The sequence below is a fragment of the Emydura macquarii genome, unplaced genomic scaffold (assembly GCF_026122565.2).
Source record: "Emydura macquarii macquarii isolate MOO-44397 ecotype Brisbane River unplaced genomic scaffold, CSIRO-AGI_Emac_v2 contig_105, whole genome shotgun sequence".
NCBI classification, from domain to species: domain Eukaryota; kingdom Metazoa; phylum Chordata; order Testudines; family Chelidae; genus Emydura; species Emydura macquarii.
Window position 1 is genome coordinate 96,262 of NW_027130242.1, and position 18,466 is coordinate 114,727.

An 18,466-nucleotide genomic window follows, 5' to 3' on the forward strand; every position below is an offset into this window, starting at 1 on the left:
TGATTTCAGGTTGGAAAACCTGCCTCGTAGTGAGAGACCAAAGAAACGCCCTCTATTTGGTTTATCCAGGAGAAGGCTGAGATGATTTCGATCATGGTCTACATGGGGTGAAAGCTGAGAGCAGATGGCCGTTTAATCTGGCAGACAAAGGCAGGATGAAATCCAATGGCTGGAATTTGAAGCTAGACACATTCAGGTTACAAAAACCGGTGCAGTTATTTAGCAGGGAGGTAGTTAATGAATGGAGCAGCTTCCATAGGGACCTGGTGGGTTTCCAGCCATCTGGAGTCTGCAAATCAAGATTGGATTGGTTTGATCTAAAGTACATTGCAGCTCAACCTCCAGATGTGGGCTGGATGCGGGAATTGTTGGGTGAGATGATCTGGCGGCGGCCGGGGGGGGGGGGGGTAGAAATGAAAGAAGGAATGGTGCTCCGGGGGGGAGGGGACCTGTGTCCAGCCTGGGGAAGAAGAGACGTGGATATTTCAAAAAGAAAGAAGCAAGCCGTGAAAAATGGAGTGAAAACCATGAGACCGTGAAAGAGGAGAGAGACTGGAAGTTGAGGTGGGTTTGGTATTACAGGCTACACAGTGGGGGAAGGAGGGGAAAACAAAAGAACAAAGGAATGGAGGAGCAAGAAGAGAGAAAATGAAAGTTGCTGGGGCCTGGCGAACCGGTTACAAACAGAAAAGAGGGCTGGCGAGACAAGAAAGAAAAAGAGCAAGAGAAGACAAGACAAGGAAAGAAAGAATGAAGGAGCACATGAATGGGAGCAGAAATGAGAAGTTGCTGCAGGTTGGTAGGACCCGGTTACAAACTGGGGGGGCAAGGGGGGCTGGAGAGAAAGAGAAAGAACAAGAGACACGTAAGCGACAGCCGGCTGGGGGGGGACTCAGTCATAACATTGAGGAAAGAGGGATGGAGGCAGGAGAAGGAAGAAAAAAGAAAGTTGCTGCCAGGGGGTTGGACCTAGCTCCACGCTGGGCACGGGTTCCGGACAGCGGAGCGAGGGGGGGGCGGTTATCTTGCGGGGGGCAGGAATTAATTGCAAAGGGTGGCGAAAGCTGGTGGTGTCCTCTGCTGGGGAGTGGAAGCTTTGATCCCTTGTTTCCTGCCCCCCCCCCTCCACACCTGTAGGTTTAGGGGGAACTGGGGGGAGAGGTTGGACCAATGGGGGAAGGGATGGAGCCAGGACTCCTGGGTTCTCTCCCCTGCTCTGGACAGTGCCTCTGACTCATCAGAACAAGTTGAGCTTTGCCCAGCAGCGGGAACATGTGATGCAGTGACACGGCCCCGGGCTCTCCCTTTCCTCTGCTCCGGGGGCAGTGTGTGGAAAACGAAAGCAAAAGCCCGTGCCCACGTATCTCCAGCCGGGGACGTTTCGGGGTGTGGGGCTGGGATGGCGTCGGCTCTGCAGGGCTCCGGCCTGGCCGAGGACCTGCTGTGTCCCATCTGCCTCTCGCTGTTCCGGGATCCCCGCGTGCTGGCGTGCGGGCACAGCTTCTGCGCCCCCTGCCTGGAGCCCTGCGTCCCCAGCGGGCAGGGCCGGGGGCTGTGCCCCAAGTGCCGGCGCCCCTTCACCCTGCGCAGCGTGGCGGTCAACTGGGCCCTGAGCAGCCTGGCGGAGAAAGCCCGGCTGCTCAGGCTGGACGAGGAGGCCCAGCCGGGAGGAGTCGGGCCTGGATGGGCCATCTGCACGGAGCACGAAGAGCCCCTCAAACTCTTCTGCCGCCAGGACGAGGCGCTCGCCTGCGTGATCTGCCGGGACCTGCCCCAGCACCGGGGCCACGACTTCCTGCCCCTCAAAAACGCCGTCCAGGCCTGTCAGGTGAAGGCCCGGACTCCTGGGTTCTCTGGGAGGGGAATGGGATCCCCTGGGGTAGAAGGCGGAGGCTGGGAGCTGGCTGACGTGTGGCTTTCTTGACGGCTCAGGACAAGCTGAAGGCGTCTCTGGTCCCCCTGAGGAAGCGTCTGAACTCAGCCACGGAGAACCAGCGCCGCCAGCAGGAGAACATCGCGGAGCTGGAGGTAAAATGAAGAAACCCCTTGTAGAGCCCAGTGCTGGGGTCAGACTTTTAACCCAGGGTTACAGTATGGCTCTGTCGCCTCCTCGTGGCTGGACCACATATAGCGGTCTAGGGGAGTGATGCCTAGTGGCTATAGCACGGGCCAGGGTCTCAGGACACCTGGGGTTCTATTCCTGGCTCTGCTGGTTGACTTTGGGTCAGTCCGTTCCCTGCTCCGTACCTCAGTTTCCCCAGTCGCACAGGGATAATGACCCTGACCCCCTTTTGAAAAAAACAGCGGGAGGGAAATTCTGGTTTTCGACCCGTGCTAGTTAACAACGGGCCAGGGGCGCGGACTCATGAGTACGGCACCGAACCAGAGGTTTGCAGACCCAGGAGAACTTGTAATGGGATCCCAGCTCTGAGGATGAAAAGCGCTGGATGTTATTATTGGTAGGAGTCCGTGACGGTCCCTAAGTTAATAGGACCTGCCTCTTTAACTCACCTTTTCTCCCCCTCAAACTTTTCCTGAGTGAGGAGATTTGTTGTAACCAGCAACAGTTTCTATTATTTTGAATTTTTCTATGGAAAAAAAAAACTCAAACGTTTGGTCAAAAAATTCCCACCCGGCTCCATTGTCACGTGTGTGATGCTCCCGAATCTCCTGTGAGGTAAGGACGTGCTGTTACCTCCACTGTGCTGGTGGGGAAACTGAGGCACCAATGCTCCGTCGGAGGTGGGGGGGTATTTTGGAGCAGAACCTCCCGCTGCTTTCTCCGCCCTCCACAGAGCCGCGTCCAGGACCTTTCGGGCTATATCTCCAAGGAGTTTGAGGTCCTCCACCAGATCCTGCATGAGAAGGAGGAGGGCATGAAGCAAGAGGTGGAGAGGATGAAGAAGGAGAACCGTGAGGAGATGGAGGAGATGCTGAAGGAGCTGGATGAAGAAGTGACTTCTTGTAGCCAGACCCTGTCCAGGGTCCAGGCGGGGCTAGACACGGCAGATCACACAGCCTTCCTCAGGGTGAGGCGGGATTTCACTGGCCCGGAGGAGGTGGGACTAGGAAGGGGAGGCGCTGTATAGCAGAGCCGTGGGATGGGAGATTGTCTGTCTAATGGGTCTGGGAGCCAGGACTCCTGGGTTCTATCCCCATGTCTGGGAGGGGAGGGGGGTGTCTAGTGGTTAGAGCTGGGGGGTCTGGGAGCCAGGACTCCTGGGTTCTCTGGGAGGGGAATAGACTGCAGAGGCAGAAGCAGGTTAGGGGTGGTGGGTGAATATCTGCGGAACATCCTGCAGAAGGGGTATGGAAGGAAAGCAGCTGAAGACAATAGGGCTGGGCGAGGCAGGGATGGGAAAGGGCTGGCATCTCCCCCGTGAGGGGACATGGAGGGTTACTGTGGTGGGTAGTTCCAGGGGCTAATCGTGTCTCTTTCTCTCTTATCCAGGGCATCAAGGAGCTGATGAGAAGGTGTGTGTATGTACGTGTGCCCCCACATTTAACATGTAGGGCTGTTGTCCCTTGTCCGCTGTTCCTCTCTTTGTTTTACACACACACACACACACACACACACACGGCTGATCTAGTCAGATTTCTCTCTCTGTAGCGTCCGGGAGGAAGATAGAGATGATGAAGGGTGCAGCGGTGATGAAGATGAAGATGTGGCTAATGGTGAGGAGGCTGAAGAGGAGGAAGAGACAGATGATGAAGGGTGCAGTGGTGATGAAGACGAAGATGTGGCTAATGGCGAGGAGGCGGAAGAGGAGGAAGAGGAAGATAGAGATGATGAAGGGTGCAGCGGTGATGAAGATGAAGATGTGGCTGATGGCGAGGAGGAGGAAGAGGAGGCAGAGGAAGATAGAGATGATGAAGGGTGCAGCGGTGATGAAGATGAAGATGTGGCTGATGGCGAGGGGGAGGAGGCAGAAGAGGAGGAAGAGGAAGATAGCGATGATGAGGATGAGGAGGACTGGAATATTGTTGCTGTGGACTCATCTCTTGAGGCATTCAAGGACTCGCTGGACTTTGAGGCCTGGCAGAAAATGCTGGAGACCATCCAAGCAGGTCAGGCTGGTTTCTTACCCTGGTCCTACGTTTAGCAGACAGCGGGGTGTAGCCGAGACCCACCCCCAGAGTTAGCTGCATCCTAGCGCTGGGCGAGCCATCCTCATGCGGCATTGCTGTGCGGCTGTTACCCCACTGCCCCACCCCAGAGCTAGCTGCATCTCTGCAAAGCATCCATGTCCAATTATTTTTCTTTTCTAGGCCCCATCCACCAGGGGATCTGAGGTCACCTCTGTGACAGTGGTGCTGACACCCAGCTGGGGTGAAGCTGGGTGGTTAATCCCGGCCCTCAGAGATTTGGATTCAGAGGAAATGTCAGCTGAGGAACCGGACAGCAGACAGGGCTGCATTAGGAGGAGCGTTGCCAGCAGATCGCGGGAAGTGATTATTCCCCTCTATTCAGCATTGGTGAGGCCGCATTTGGACTATTGTGTCCAGTTTTGGGCCCCCCACTACAAAAAGGATGTGGAGAAGTTGGAGAGAGTCCAGCGAAGGGCAACAAAAATGATGAGGGGGCTGGAGCACAAGACTTATGAGGAGAGGCTGAGAGAACTAGGCTTGTTTAGCCTGCAGAAGAGAAGAATGAGGGGGGATTTGATAGCAGCCTTCAACTACCTGAAAGGGGGTCCCAGGGAGGATGGGGCTAGGCTGTTCTCGGTGGTGGCAGATGACAGAACAAGGAGCAATGGTCTCAAGTTGCAGTGGGGGAGGTCTAGGTTGGACATTAGGAAAAAGTTTTTCCCTAGGCGGGTGGAGAAGCACTGGAATGGGTTACCTAGGGACGTGGTGGAATCTCCATCTTTAGAGGTTTTTAAGCTGCGGCTTGACAAAGCCCTGGCTGGGATGGTTTAGTTGGGGTTGGTCCTGCTTTGAGCAGGGGGTTGAACTAGATACCTCCTGAGGTCCCTTCCAACCCTCCTCTTCTATGATTCTATGATCTCTCTACCATGTCATCAGGGACGGGTGTGATATATTAACCCGAAGTGTACAGCACATGTATGCACATCTATCGCATGTGTCGTTAAAACAAGACCGTAAGCCTAGCCATCATCCACTGGATTATTCAGTTGTCTATCAGTCTATGCTACCTCAATAAAAGTCTGTAAAACTACACCCACGCGGTGTGACTGTTCCTGTCGGGCAGCCTGGGGATCCCCCTAAAAGTCTGGGTAGCCTGATTCCAGGACTAGACCCTCATTATCTTCTGATCAGATCTCTTGGCGAGCCTAGACCCCCACTCAGTTACAAACACACCGCATCAGGCAGCAACGCAGGACGTGGGCATGTCACTGGACACTGCTTTCGGAGTGGTAGATTATAGGGAGCCTGTGGACTGTATAAACAGGTTACAAGGACATTTCCACTGCATCTGAATCAAGAACCCAGGAGTCCTGGCTGTCAGCCCCCCTCTGCTCTAACCCACTAGACCCCATTCCCAGAGCCGGGGATAGAACCTGTGACTCCTGGCTCCCAAGTTCTAACCAGGGATAAGAGGGGAGTGGACTAACTCAATGCTCACAGGGAGTGGGGGAGTGGGGGGTGGAGTGACCCATTGTTCACAGGAGGGGTGTAGGGGAGAGAGGACTGACCCCTTGCTCATAGTAGGGTTGACTGGGGGTGGGGTGGAAATGGATTGAACCATTGTTCCCAGGCCAGGAAGGGAGGGGGAGGAGGCAGTAGACTGACCCATTGTTCATGGTGGGGGGGGTGGAGTGATCAATGGATTATGGAGGGGAGGGCGGGGTTGGAGGTGGGAGCAGTCTGACCCATTGCTCACAGTGAGAGGGAGAAGTGGACTGATCCATTGTGCACGGGAGGGGAAGTGGATTGACCCATTGCTCACAGTGAGAGGGGGAAAGTGGACTGATCCATTGCGCATGGGAGGGGAGGGGGGATTGACCCATTGCTCACAAGAGGGGGAGGGGGGTGGACTGACTCACTGCTCACAGGAAGGGAGGGGGAGTGGCGCTGTCCTGAGCTTCTAGGCTCTTTCTGCTCCCTCCTCCCCTACCTGAAAACGCTTCTTCGCTCTTGGTGGGGGGATGGGAGGGTAAGAGGGGGAGCACACTCCACCTGCCAACTGCCATGACTCTGATTGGCTGCCCATCCCTGGGAGGTGGGGAAATGGAGAAGGGCAGCCAATGGCTAGAGCCGGGCAGGGCCAAAATTCCCAGGAGGGAGCTGGGGCTGAAATCCCATTGCCGGGCTGGGATTCTCTAGGGAGTGGCCGCATGTTTCCCCCCCCCCCCCTCTTCCTGTGACCCCAGGATCGCTGCTTCCCAGGAACAGCTCAAGGCATCGCTGGCGCCCCCGGAGGAACGTTTCAAAGGGCTGATGTGGAGCCGGTGCCGCCAGCAGGAGAACAGAACAGAGCTGCGGGTAGGAGGCGGGATACCGGGTCAGATGGGCATGTGGGTCCGACCCATGGGTTCTATCCCCGGCTCTGGGAGGGGAGTGGGGTCTAGTGATCAGAGGGGGTGGGGCTGGAAGCCTGGACTCCTGGGTTCGGTCCCTAGCACAGTGCAGGGAGTGGTGTCTCGTGGTTAGACTGGGGGGGAAGACAGGGAGAGCTGGGAGCCTGGACTCCTGGGTTCTGTCCTCAGCTCTGCAATGGGCCTTGCTGCAGAAGTGGGTCTGGTGCCCTCTCCAGTCTCCATCCTGCCCCTTCCCCTTCCCGCCTAGAGCTGCTCCGAGACCCTCTTGGACCACATCTGGGGGGAGTTCAAGAAGATGCACCAGCTGCTGAGCCTGCAGGAGCTGGGCCTGAAGAAGGTGCTGGACGGAGGAGAAGCTCCAGGAGCTGAGTGGGAAAGTGGCCTCCTGGACCAAGCCCTTCTCCAGGATGCGCATGGGGCTGGAGCGCAAGGACAACATCCGCTTCCTCAAGGTGAGGGGGAAATGGCCAGACCTTGTGGGATGTAGGTCCAGGGGGAAACAAGGGGTCCTGCTGACTGGGCTGATGCAGCAGACAGCAGTTATGGGGCCGGAGAACAGAGTTTCTCCCATGGCCAGAGATGGGGGGAGGCAGAGGTAGCTACTGGGGGGGTTGACTTAGCTCTCACCCTCTTTTCTTTCCTCACCCCAGATGCCAAGGAGTTAATGGAGAGGTGAGCAACTTCGGGGTTTGTCCCCCCCCCCCCCCCAAATTTCCATTAGAAAGCGTTAGTTCATAGGTCACCTTCTGGGTTCAATCTAGGGTCCACTGTGTGAGCTACAGGACTGACTCCCTCTAGCTGGTAGCAGTAATAAGCTGTTCTCTCACGAGGACCAGACTACACTGAACTTGGCCATGTGCGCTCCAGGAGCACCACCCTTAACTGGTAGCAACAGTAGGCTGTTACCCTCTCACGAGCACACCACACGCTCTGTGCGCTACCACGTGACATACAGGAGCACCACGATTGACTAGTAGCTATAGTAGCTAGTTGTCTTCTTCTGTGGGCCAGCTCACCCACCGCGCACACACCCACTGAATGTTACACCTGAGCTAAAGGAGTAACTCCCCTAATGCGGTGGTACATAGGCCAAGATCCTCACAACATCATTGGTTGATCCCATTGGTAGGTAATTAGTTAGCCTCATGACCCTGTTGGCTGCGGCAGTACGTAGGCTGTTGTCTTCACGACGCCATTGGCTGGCGGCCGTAGGTAGGCCGTGAGCCTGACGACACCATTGGCTGGCGGCTGTAGGTTGGCCGTGAGCCTGCAAAACCACAGTAGGGCCACTCACACCAAACCCTGAGAGTCTTCACAGGGTCCGTGCAGGGCAGGGAGCCCAGGGGAAGGAGATGGCGAAACTGGAGGCGATGGAGATGGCAGAGACGTGGAGAACCAGAGACGACGACACCGACAACTGTGAGAAAGAGGCGGAAGGAGAAGAGGATGAGGAAGACGATGGGGTGGTGCCCATGGACCTGAATCTGGGGGAGTTTAAGGGACTCCTGCAGTTCTGCGTCTAAAAGGAGCTATTGGGGATAGTCCACCAGGTAAGGTGCCCGCGCTCGGCTCTGTGATGTGGGGAGTGGGGCGGGGGATCAGCGGGGGATGCTGGAGGCTGAGGAAGAAGAGGCTATGGAAGAGGAAGACGAAGGAGTGAACCTGGAGTAATCCCATTGAATTTGCAGGACTTTCCGCTCCAGTGTAAGTCACAAGAACTATATGGTCTCACTCTCCAGAGACACAGTGGTATAAACTTGGAGTAACCTCACTGAAGTCATTAGCACTACCTGTCAGTTACTGCAGTGTAAACGTGAGCAACTTCATTGAAGGTGTTGGTGTTAGTCCCCATTTACACAGTGGTGTAAAGCTGGAGTGGCTCCATTCCTGTCACTGGAATTTATCCCCAAGTTCCACACTAGTGTAAAGTTGGAGTAATTCCATTGTAGTCACTGGCCTTCCGCCCGGCTATTCCCTGGTGTAGAGTAGCTCTGCTGAACGGCCCTGGAGTTGCTCCCTTTACACCAAGATAAATCCATTGAAGTTCATGAATTTACTCCTCCAATGCATGAGCATACCTTGCGTGATGTCACTAATTGGAGTTACGGATGTAGACCAGCAGAACACGGTTGCAGTCAGCAGAGTTACTCTGCAGTCACACCAGCATAAATCAGGTGTGGTTACTGGATTGGCTCCTCAATTACACACCAGTGTAAACCTGGCGTAACCATGTTGGCCTTTCTGGAGTTATTCCCCAATTCCATCCCAATAAATCCATTGAAGGCCATTGGTTTACTACTCCAGTACACGGGTGTGTGTTGTCGGCTGTTAGTTGTTTGTCAGCATAGGCTGCGTGTGTGTGTCCCGTGTTTAGGTGCTGTCTTAGCTCTGCAGATAGCCAAGCCAGCACTCACGATTGAATGAATCGACACAGCCACGGATTAGCTGAGCAGCGAAGACACCCGGGCCGGGTTTACTGCAGCTGAAGCACAGTGAGACGCGACCTATAGAATAACTACCAGTGCACTTCCAGTCTGAGTGCTCCGTTACCATGGACTCGGCACAACTTAATGGCGGGACTTTCCATTATCCCCTGGGCCGGACCAACCCATTCCCTCTGACACCCTCTTTTAGACACTGTTACAGACAATTTCACTCGACCCCCTCCTTGACGTAGGAAGTTACCATCCTCTTGACGTAGTCTAATACCACCTTTTACTGTAAATTGGATGACTTGGGCAAACCAACTCCATTTATCACCTTATTAGACATTTCCATCCATCAAAGTGTCATTTCAGGAAGTCAGGGTGCCCTGGCTATCTCTTTGGTGTCAGAACGTCCCGATACCTTCTGCACTTACTCTGTAATTTGTAGTCATGTTTTGGCATTAGGAATGGTTTGAATATACGTGTGTTTGCGGTATCAGCATTTTCTCCGTGCCGGTTTGTCAGGTCGTAAGTTCACAGCCTGATTTCTGTTAACTTGGCTTTCTCCACTCATGCCTTAGCCTCTTCTGCTAGGCTGCAGGCCTTAAGCTCTCACTTCTTACTACAGTTGAACCTGGAATAATTTGACTGAGTCAACCTCTCTTACTGTGGGTTTACAAGCGTGTAAATCTGTTGAAGTTGCTGGACTTACTCCAGCTTTACATCAGCATACTTCGAAAGTAAACACTTCTGACTGAAGTGGAGTCACTCTGGATTTACAGTGGGGGGTCACTGAGCCTCAGGCTCCTGCACTGATTCCATTGAGTCTGTTGGGGGTCATTCTGGATGTACGCATCACACTCCGGATCTGTGATTCTATAGGTTCAAACCCCACCAGGGTTATGTATCTTCTCTTGTTCCCTGGGGCAGAAAGTGCTCTCTCTGCCATCTGACCATTTGGGCATCTGTTTGGATGAGATGTTGAAAACTAAAGTCTTGCCCCTCTGAGTGAGTTTTGAGGTTCCCAGTGTAGCCCATAGGACTAGCCTGCTTGCTTGTATCATAGAGATACCTTTTCTTATCGATTTCAGTATGATTGTTTAATTAATAGAGTTATACATTGTATATTTTGCTGTAATGCAAGACATCTTACAGGTCACATCCTGTATGAAACACAGCTAGCATACATATATTTAGAACCTTTACCCTAGATAAGTCAGGAGACATTAAACAGGGGAGGGGGCTGTCACAGGTTACGCCCCAGGAAACTTTACAAGTCCACCACAGAACCCACAAAGGGCCAGAAATAATAAAGGTGAGCTAAAAAGACCACCTGGAAAGGATGTGGATACGTCAATAATACGCATGGACCTGCCAGCCTATAGAATGTGTGTACCCCAATAGTTTGGAGGGAGAAAATCCAAGTATGGACTTAGAAGGAGGACCCATATTTTGGGGGTATAAGAAGGGGCAGATTGTGCTGTTAGTGTGTCGACCATCTGCTACTCCTGTTTGATGTTTCTTTGGTTAGTGTTAAGATTTTCTTTCATTTATACTTAGTATTATTTGTAGGGTTAGTCTTAATCTTATAGTTCTTAGCTCGAGCATTGCCTGCTACACCCCTCTGCTCAAGAGTTGAGGACCCAGACATCTCTCTCAACCCAATCAGCAGGGAAGGGTGTGAGTATATTAATCCGAAATATATATACCATATAAGTCTCTAAAATTAAGATTGTATTATCCATTATCCATTTGATTGTTCATTTTCTCTATATCAATTATTTGTCTATCATTTTGTTATTTTAATAACATTTATACAATTATACAAATTTGGTTATCATTAAGAATCTTCCTGTTGTACACCCCGGGGGTCCCTATAAAACTCTTCTGGAGCCTGATTCAGGGACAAAAACCTTCTAATCCAAGCAATCGGCCTATAACCCTACTAAATAATTAATACACGAAAAATCAGGCTACACCAGGGAAACGGGAAATGAGTCCCATGCGGTCTTTTGGGAATGAAAGCTGAAGATGTGCTGGGAGGGAAGTCAAAGGGGCCAGATGGCCCACTTGGTATAACCAGGTGGAGCATAGTTGAATCCAGAACTGATTTGCACTAGTTGGGGCTCTAGCCCCATGGACTCCAGTTTATTTATTGAAACACACGACTAAATAAGGTACAAGCGTGGGAACGTCTTTTCGTGGGACGTCAGAGCCAGGTGAATCCCCCGTGTAAGTGGCTTTAATTCTGTTGCATCATGGGGCGGGAATTTGGCCCAGAATCTGTAACATGTTGCAACATGCAGCAGTAATAAATACCAAACAAAGAGACTCTGGTGCCTTGTGTTTGTTGCCCATCAACCTGATGTCTTGGAAAATAGGTTGTGTCAGACAAACTCAGTATTGTGGTTTTTTTTTAATGAGCTCGCAAGTCAGGTAAATCAAGGTAACTGTGTTGACTTAAAGGAAAGTTGATGTTGTACACGTAGACTTCTGGAAGGCATTTGTCTTAGTCCTGCACGACACCCTGGTGTGAACCTGGCGTAATCTCATTGAATGTGCAGGCGTTTCTGCTGCAGTGTAAGTCACAAGCACGATATGGTCCCACTCTTCAGTGACACAGTAGTGTAAACTTGGAGTAACCTCACTGAAGTCATTAGCACGACCTGTCAGTTACTGCAATGTAAATGTGAGGCAACGTCATTGAAGGTGTTGGTGTTAGTCCCCATTTACACAGTGGTGTAAACCTGGAGTGGCTCCATTCCCATCACTGGAATTTATCCCCAAGTTACACACTAGTGTAAAGTTGGAGTAATTCCATTGTAGTCACTGGCCTTCCTCCCGACTATTCCCTGGTGTAGAGTAGCTCTGCTGAACGGCCCTGGAGTTTCTCCCTTTACACCAAGGTAAATCCACTGAAGTTCATGAATTTACTCCTCAGATGCATGAGCATACCTGGCGTGATGTCACTAATGGAGTTACGAATGTACACCAGTAGAACATGGTTGCAATCAGCAAAGTTACTCTGCAGTCACACCAGCATAAATCAGGTGTGGTTACTGGACTGGCTCCTCAATTACACACCAGTGTAAACCTGGAGTAACCATGTTGGCCCTTCTGGAGTTCAGTGCGAGGGGGACTCCTCTGTTAACTGAAGCAGGCCAGCTCTGTGCTTCAGCAGCTGAAAGGCCCAGGGTTCAAATCCTCCTTCCTTCACATCCTGTGTGGCGCCCTCTAGTGGCAGTACCACAGGGCTCCCTGCTGTTGTACCCGCCCTGTGTTAGGGCAATCAAAGTTCAAAGTCCAGTTCTCCAGGGGCGGGTGGGTGTGTGCGCTGACTAGTCAGTGCAGTTGTTATCTCCTGCTGGGAAAGATGCCAACAATTGTTAAGGGCCCTGGTTGGAGAAATATGTCAGGGAGGGGGAAATGGGACCTGTTGACACACGAGAGGTTGGAGGAGAGCCAAATGGACGGGTACTTTAACCGACTGCCTCAGCTCAGGGCCAGGCAGAGAGCGAAAGAAACCACTGTGCTGGGTGTCGGTGCATAGAGGTAAGTTTTCCACCTGCCCCGGAATCTGGGGTCGGAGAGTCTCGGAGAGCCGGAGGAAGCAATAACTAGGGGGCTAGACCAAGGGGTGACTCGGAGCCAGGACTCTTGGGTTCTGCGCTCTGCTCCGGGAGAGGAATGGGGTCTAATGGTGAGAGGTAGTGGGGCCCAGGACTCCTGGGTTCTGTCTCCAGCTCTGGGAGGGGAGTGGGGATCTAGGGGGTTAGAGAAGCAGGGCTGGGAGTCAGGACTGCTGGGGTCTATTCCGAGTTCGGGGACAGAGGAGGCACCTAGCGGCTGGAGCACGGGACTTGGGGGAGGCGGGAGAGATGGGGTCTAATCTTCGGCCCGAGACCGCCCTGTTCTCTCATCGTGCCCCTCGGTCCACCGTGGCGCGCGGTCCTTTTGAGCCTTATTGCATGCATGTTTCTAAAGAGATTGGAGATTTTCCGGAAGAGTTGTTACCAGATTTGCCCAGCTCATTTCTTAGGGTTACGCTCTGCGGTCTCTGTAAGTGCATCAAGGTGCTGCTTGGGTCACGTGAGTTTCTATTTGGAGCTCTATTTCCCTCTTCTGCAAGTCCCTGCTGTCCAGCGGAGCTACCCTGAGCAGGCAGGGTACGTCTGAGCAGGCAGGGTACGTCTGAGCAGGCAGGGTCAATCAGCACTTCCAAGCTGACACCCTCATGCGCCACAGACTCAACACACTCCCCCCGGGTTTTATGTCACACTTGTCCTAGCAGTAACTCCTTTGATAAGCAGACCCTACAGGATTTTGGGGCGTTACAGGGACTTTTGAAGCTTGGCCATAAAAGGTATTTTGTTGCCAGATATATAAAACTTATGATATTAGTTGTAGTAGCCAGACAAGGCGAGACAAGCAAACCAGACAGTTACAATACGACACGGTTTCCATTGGGGTATTGGGGAAATCTAGCCCAAGTTTAATCACAAAAGTCAGGTTTAGAAAGTTATACCTGGAGTAAGAGAGTGAGATCAAATTAAAACTCAGGGGTAAAAGCGGGCTTAACCACACAGAAAGAGTTGGCGGTCTCACCACTCAGCGCCGCGTGAACCGGTCAGAGGTTCCCAGGTAGACAGACTGTCCAGCTTAGGATCCGGAGTGCCTGAGACAGGCAGGGCCCTCAACACGATCAGCGAAGGTATTTCCATCAGGCAATGCTGACGTCCCGGTGGAACTGGTGCCGCGTTCGGCTCCAAGCACCAGAACAGAGTTTTGAATGTGGGTAGGGATTTTTGTAGGGAAGCAACCATGGTTCAAGGGAGAACACTAGATCTGTTCATGGGCAAACGATGGCTCAAGGGAGTCTATCAGAGCGGTTTTGTTTAGGCTGGTTACTAGGAATGGATCGTTCCTGGCTGTGGGCGACGTTACTCGAAGGCGGCTCACAATGCAAGCAGGCAGATTCCGGATTTTGGATCCCAGTAAGGAGCGATGCCTAGAATTGGGCTGATAACTGCTGAGCTGGGTGTGTGCAGGCGTGGGTTCATTAAAATCAGGAGCCGAGATCCCCCGTCATGCCATATCTCCCTGCTTCTCTGGTCCCAGAGTTCAGTGCGGTCCCTGCCTTGGAATCAATGTTCTCCGCTGTGAATGCTAATGGAGATGCCTCCCTGATCCATCTCTGATGCAAACAAGACTAGGGGAGTTGCCTTAATCCTGTCACCCTTGTCCAGCGGGGTTTGAGTGCATCTCCCACTGCATATTCATTGCTTTCTGTAAGTCTTTTTTCGGATCAGTTCTGGTTCAGGCAGAGGTGGTGGTGGGGAGAAGTCCTGCGTGAGTCAGGCTGGGTACGGTGCTAGGGTTCCCCAGGAACACGGAGCTGACAGGTCACAGAGCGGAGAAAAAGACAGCGGAAGGGTGGCAGATAAATTGCACAATTCAGAATATTTGCCTTAGTGATCACAGAGTCGCGGAGTGCAGGACCGGATAGAAATCACCTCGGCCAGTCCTCTGTGCCGACACAGGACCACGTATTCTCTAGCCCATCCCTGACCGCGTTCGTTTAACGTGCTCCTAAAAACCTCTAACGACAGAGATTCCACAACCTCCCTTGGCAATTTATTCCAGTGCGTCACCACCCCGACAGGCAGGAAGTTTTTCCTCATGTCCAACCTAAACCTCCCTTGCTGCAGTTTAATTCCATTGCTTCTTGGCCTGTCCTCCGAGGTTAACGAGAACAACTTTATCACCCTCCTTTTTATAACACCCTTTTGCATACTTGCAAACTGTTATCGTGTCCGCCCTCAGTCGTCTCTCCTGCAGCCTAAACAAACCCAGTTTTCTTCAATCTTCCCTCATAGGTCACAATTTCTAGACCTTTAATCATTTTTGTTGCTCTTCTCCAGACTTTCTCCAATTTGTCCCCATCTTTCCTGAATTGTGGCACCGGGAAGTGGACACGATTCTCCTTATCAGTGTGGAGTAGAGCAGCAGAATTACTTTTCTCTTCCCGCTTACAACAATCCCGCTACTGCATCCCAGAATGATGTTGGCTTTTTTGTTTTGTTTTGTTTTTGTTTTGCACTGCTGATGCGTATTTAGTTTGTGATGCATTAGAACGCCCCCAGCTCCCTTTCTGCAGTACTCCTTCCTGGGCACTCATTTCCCAGTTTGTACGTGCGCAGTTGGCTATTTCTGTCCAAGTGGTGTACTTTGCGTTTGTCCTCCGTGAATTTCACCCGGTTTCCTTCAGACCCTGTCTCCGGTTTGTCCAGATCATTGTGAATTTTAATCCTATTCTCCGAACCACATGCAACCCCTGCCAGCTTGGTGCCATCCGCACACTTGCCAAGTGTACTCTTCCTTCCATCAGTCATAGCGTTTATGAAGCTATTGCAAATAGAACCAGACCCAAAACTGATCCTTGTGGGACCCCACTTGATATGCTCTTCCAGCTTGACTGTGTATCGATCTATTGATCTATCTATCCCCATACATACCTAATCTAATCTAATCTAATCTAATGTTGTCTGTCTGTCTGTCCCCATACCTGCTCTGTCTGTCTGTCCTGTAGGAAGGCACAGTGGCCTTCCTCCAAGCCTAGGTCCGAGGAAGGGCCGCAAGGACCAGATCAGGCCCTGAACAGGCCGGCAGCTGCCTGGCAACGGGGAGACGGCTAGCGATAGGTTCCGCCAGCCGGCCGCCCCGGCAGCAGGAGGGCGGCGCCTCAGCCAGGGCTGTGACTACAAAAAGCCGAGCCCGTTGCTCAGTGCGGGGAGAGCAGCCGCCGGAGGCAGACGTGCCGTGCCGCCGGCTGTAGCCAAGGCCTGAACCAGGCTGGGCCTCCGCCCAAGGGGACACCTCCCAGCACAGAGACCCTGGGAGCGAGCCCAGCTGGATAGGGCCTCCGGGCCCCCTAGACTGAGGGCTGGGAGCTGCCCCCTGAAGCCAGCCCCGACCTTGAAGAGCTGCTGGATGCTGAGTCCCCGGAGACGGGACCGGACCTGGAGGAGCTGCCTGAGACTGAGCCCTGGAGGAGCTGCCCCCCGCCGAGGAGCTCCCCGCCTTGCCGCCCGTGGACGAGGAGGGACTGGCGGGTCTACCCCGGCCCGTGCACCCCGGCGACCCCGAGGACCCGGCGGACGCAGGTACCGGGGGATCCGGGCAGGAAGTGGCCCAGGACGGCCGTAGCCGTGGCTGAGACAGGGGCCAGCCCGTCGGCGTGTCACGGCGGGAGCTCGGCCGACTGAGTGACAGCGTCTTTGTCACTGCGAGGCCCTGCGCTGGGACGCAGTGCAGACGGGTGGGCTGCGTCCCCCTCCTCTCCCCCTTCTCCTCGCCACCCAGGGAGCGAGTACCGGCCTCTGCCCTCCTGACCCGAGGACACTGCTCGCCCGCCCGCCCTGCGATAGCCTGCGGGGCCGCCCGCCGGCCGGAGGCCCTACGACGCTAACATCCCCTGGGGTTGGCAGGCGCAGGCCCTTCCTCCCAGCCCTGCCACAAGGACAGACCGGCCAGGAGCCCGTGCTACACGCCCCATACGTGCTCTGTCTGTCTGTCTGTCTGTCCATCCATCCCCGGACCTGCTCTGACTGTCTGTCTGTCTGTCCATCCATCCCCATACCTGCTCTGACTGTCTGTCTGTCTGTCCATCCATCCCCGGACCTGCTCTGTCTGTCTGTCTGTCCATCCCCGTACCTGCTTTGTCTGTCTGTCTGTCCATCCCCGTACCTGCTCTGTCCGTCTGTCTGTCTGATCGCACACTCGAGCAGGTCCGGCTCTCTCCAGCAGAGGCGCTGTTTCACAAGCAGCTATTCCCCCACCGAGGTTGGGGCATGGGTCCCCAGCCGAGGTCTCTGGGGCTGGCCGGACCCTAAGGCCGGCGTCTGCCTTTGCTTCGCAGGTAGCAGGAAGGCGGCAGAGATGGCCGGGCAGGACTCTGCTCTGGAGAAGGGGCTCCACGCCATAGTGGACAGCTTCTACAAGTACGCCAAGGGCCCGTCCGGACAGAAGCAGCTGGACGGACAGGCTTTCCAGATGTTGCTCAAGAATGAGCTGAGTCATCAACTCACGGTGAGACCCGGCTACTGGTGCCCCCCCCTCTCCCCCCCGGCCCCAAGGCACCAGGAGACGCCAGCCGCCCACTGCTGGCAAAGGGGGCTCTGCCGGTGCCCCTCAGTCCCGACCCACAGCCCCCTGCTAGCCCAGCCCCAGGACCCCCCTTTCCTTCCACCAGCTCTGAGGGGGCCCCTTAATTCTGAATTGTATCTCACCACGCCTTGACCCACATCTGGCGCTAGAGTGTAGCTCAGCAGCACACACACACATACACACACACGTGCGCACACAGAGCAAGTGTGATTCCCTCCAGCAGGGGGCACCACACACACACACACACACTCCCAGCAGCAGACACCTTCAGCGTCACTTGCCGGATGCTTCCCCATTGAGGAATTGGCGTTTCTTGGCCTTGTGTTTCAGAACGTACAGTCCACAGAGGCAGGGAAGAAGCTGCTGAAGGATCTGGATGTTGACAATAATAAGCAACTCTCCTTCAACGAGTACTGGGCACTGATCGCGCAGATTTGCCAAGCCATCAGTCATAAACATGGCAGCTACTAGTGATCATCAATGTCCACTGGGGAAACTGAGGCAGACGCCTACCCGGGCAACTCCCATAAATCCTTCACCTCCAAACGTTAAAGCAAAGCTGTCCCTCCCAAAGACAGCGGAGCCCGTAAACCTGGCCCTCAAATTCACCAGCTCTATGGGAGACTGGAATCTGTGTGACCACTCCCTCACCCGAGTCTGTACGTCCCACCGCTCCCGCTGCTGGGGGTCTCAACCCCGGCCTGCGCGCCCCATGCCACCCCGCCTCGCCCGCTGTCACTGGGGAACGTTGCTTGAATAAAGAAACCAATTTCTCTCTCTTACTGCAGTCAAAAGATGTTTTTTGACATACAAGGCTCAGCATTGCACCGGGGCAGTGCTGGAGGGAATCAGGGGTGTGTGTGTGTGTGTGTGTGTGTGTGTGTGTGTGTGTGTGTTACCCCTTGCTGGAGGGAATCAGACCTGCTCTGTGTGTATAACCCTTCTGCCAGACCGCGTCAGTAGCAGCAAGGGCCGGGTTCTATATCTAGGGGTCCCTTTCAATGATACAACACCAAACTGGCTCGAGCCCCCACCCAGTCACCTGGGAAATTACACACTATCCCCTGGGCGCCCCCAAAGGGCAATACTTCCCCTCTCGCAAGCACAGAGTCTGGGTGTAGAAAGAAACCTTTTAATAGCAAACAGAGATAACGCCGCACTGGTTTGGGGAACAGTGCAAACAGAGTTCATGAACTCAATGAACCAAACCCATCCCAGAGTACGGGGCGTGTCCTTCGCCTCCCTTCCTTCTTCCCCCTGTACTGACCGGGATGGTTGCAATGTCCACCTCTTGGGGGTGGCTCCACCCCCTATGCCACTTCTGTCCGACACGGGCTTGACCAGGCCCCCTCTGCTGCTGTCTCCTACCGC

The 18,466-nt window shown here is 53.8% G+C and overlaps 2 protein-coding genes and 1 pseudogene across 2 annotated transcripts; all 3 read left to right on the plus strand.

Annotated features, from left to right (window-relative positions):
- The first annotated feature begins 1,395 nt into the window (after positions 1-1,395).
- LOC137149914 (zinc-binding protein A33-like) lies at positions 1,396-9,572 on the plus strand (annotated as a pseudogene).
- On the plus strand, positions 1,865-4,770 carry LOC137149973 (neurofilament medium polypeptide-like). The gene is made up of 6 exons (XM_067543629.1): positions 1,865-1,879; positions 1,933-2,028; positions 2,796-3,029; positions 3,452-3,589; positions 3,621-4,068; positions 4,270-4,770. The coding sequence occupies exons 1-6, from the start codon at positions 1,865-1,867 to the stop codon at positions 4,290-4,292; spliced, it is 954 nt and encodes a 317-aa protein (XP_067399730.1). The 3' UTR covers positions 4,293-4,770.
- Positions 9,573-12,412: 2,840 nt separating the features above from the next.
- LOC137149941 (protein S100-A16-like) lies at positions 12,413-17,877 on the plus strand. The gene is made up of 3 exons (XM_067543593.1): positions 12,413-12,481; positions 16,848-17,017; positions 17,426-17,877. The coding sequence occupies exons 2-3, from the start codon at positions 16,868-16,870 to the stop codon at positions 17,564-17,566; spliced, it is 291 nt and encodes a 96-aa protein (XP_067399694.1). The 5' UTR covers positions 12,413-12,481; positions 16,848-16,867; the 3' UTR covers positions 17,567-17,877.
- Positions 17,878-18,466: the final 589 nt, after the last annotated feature.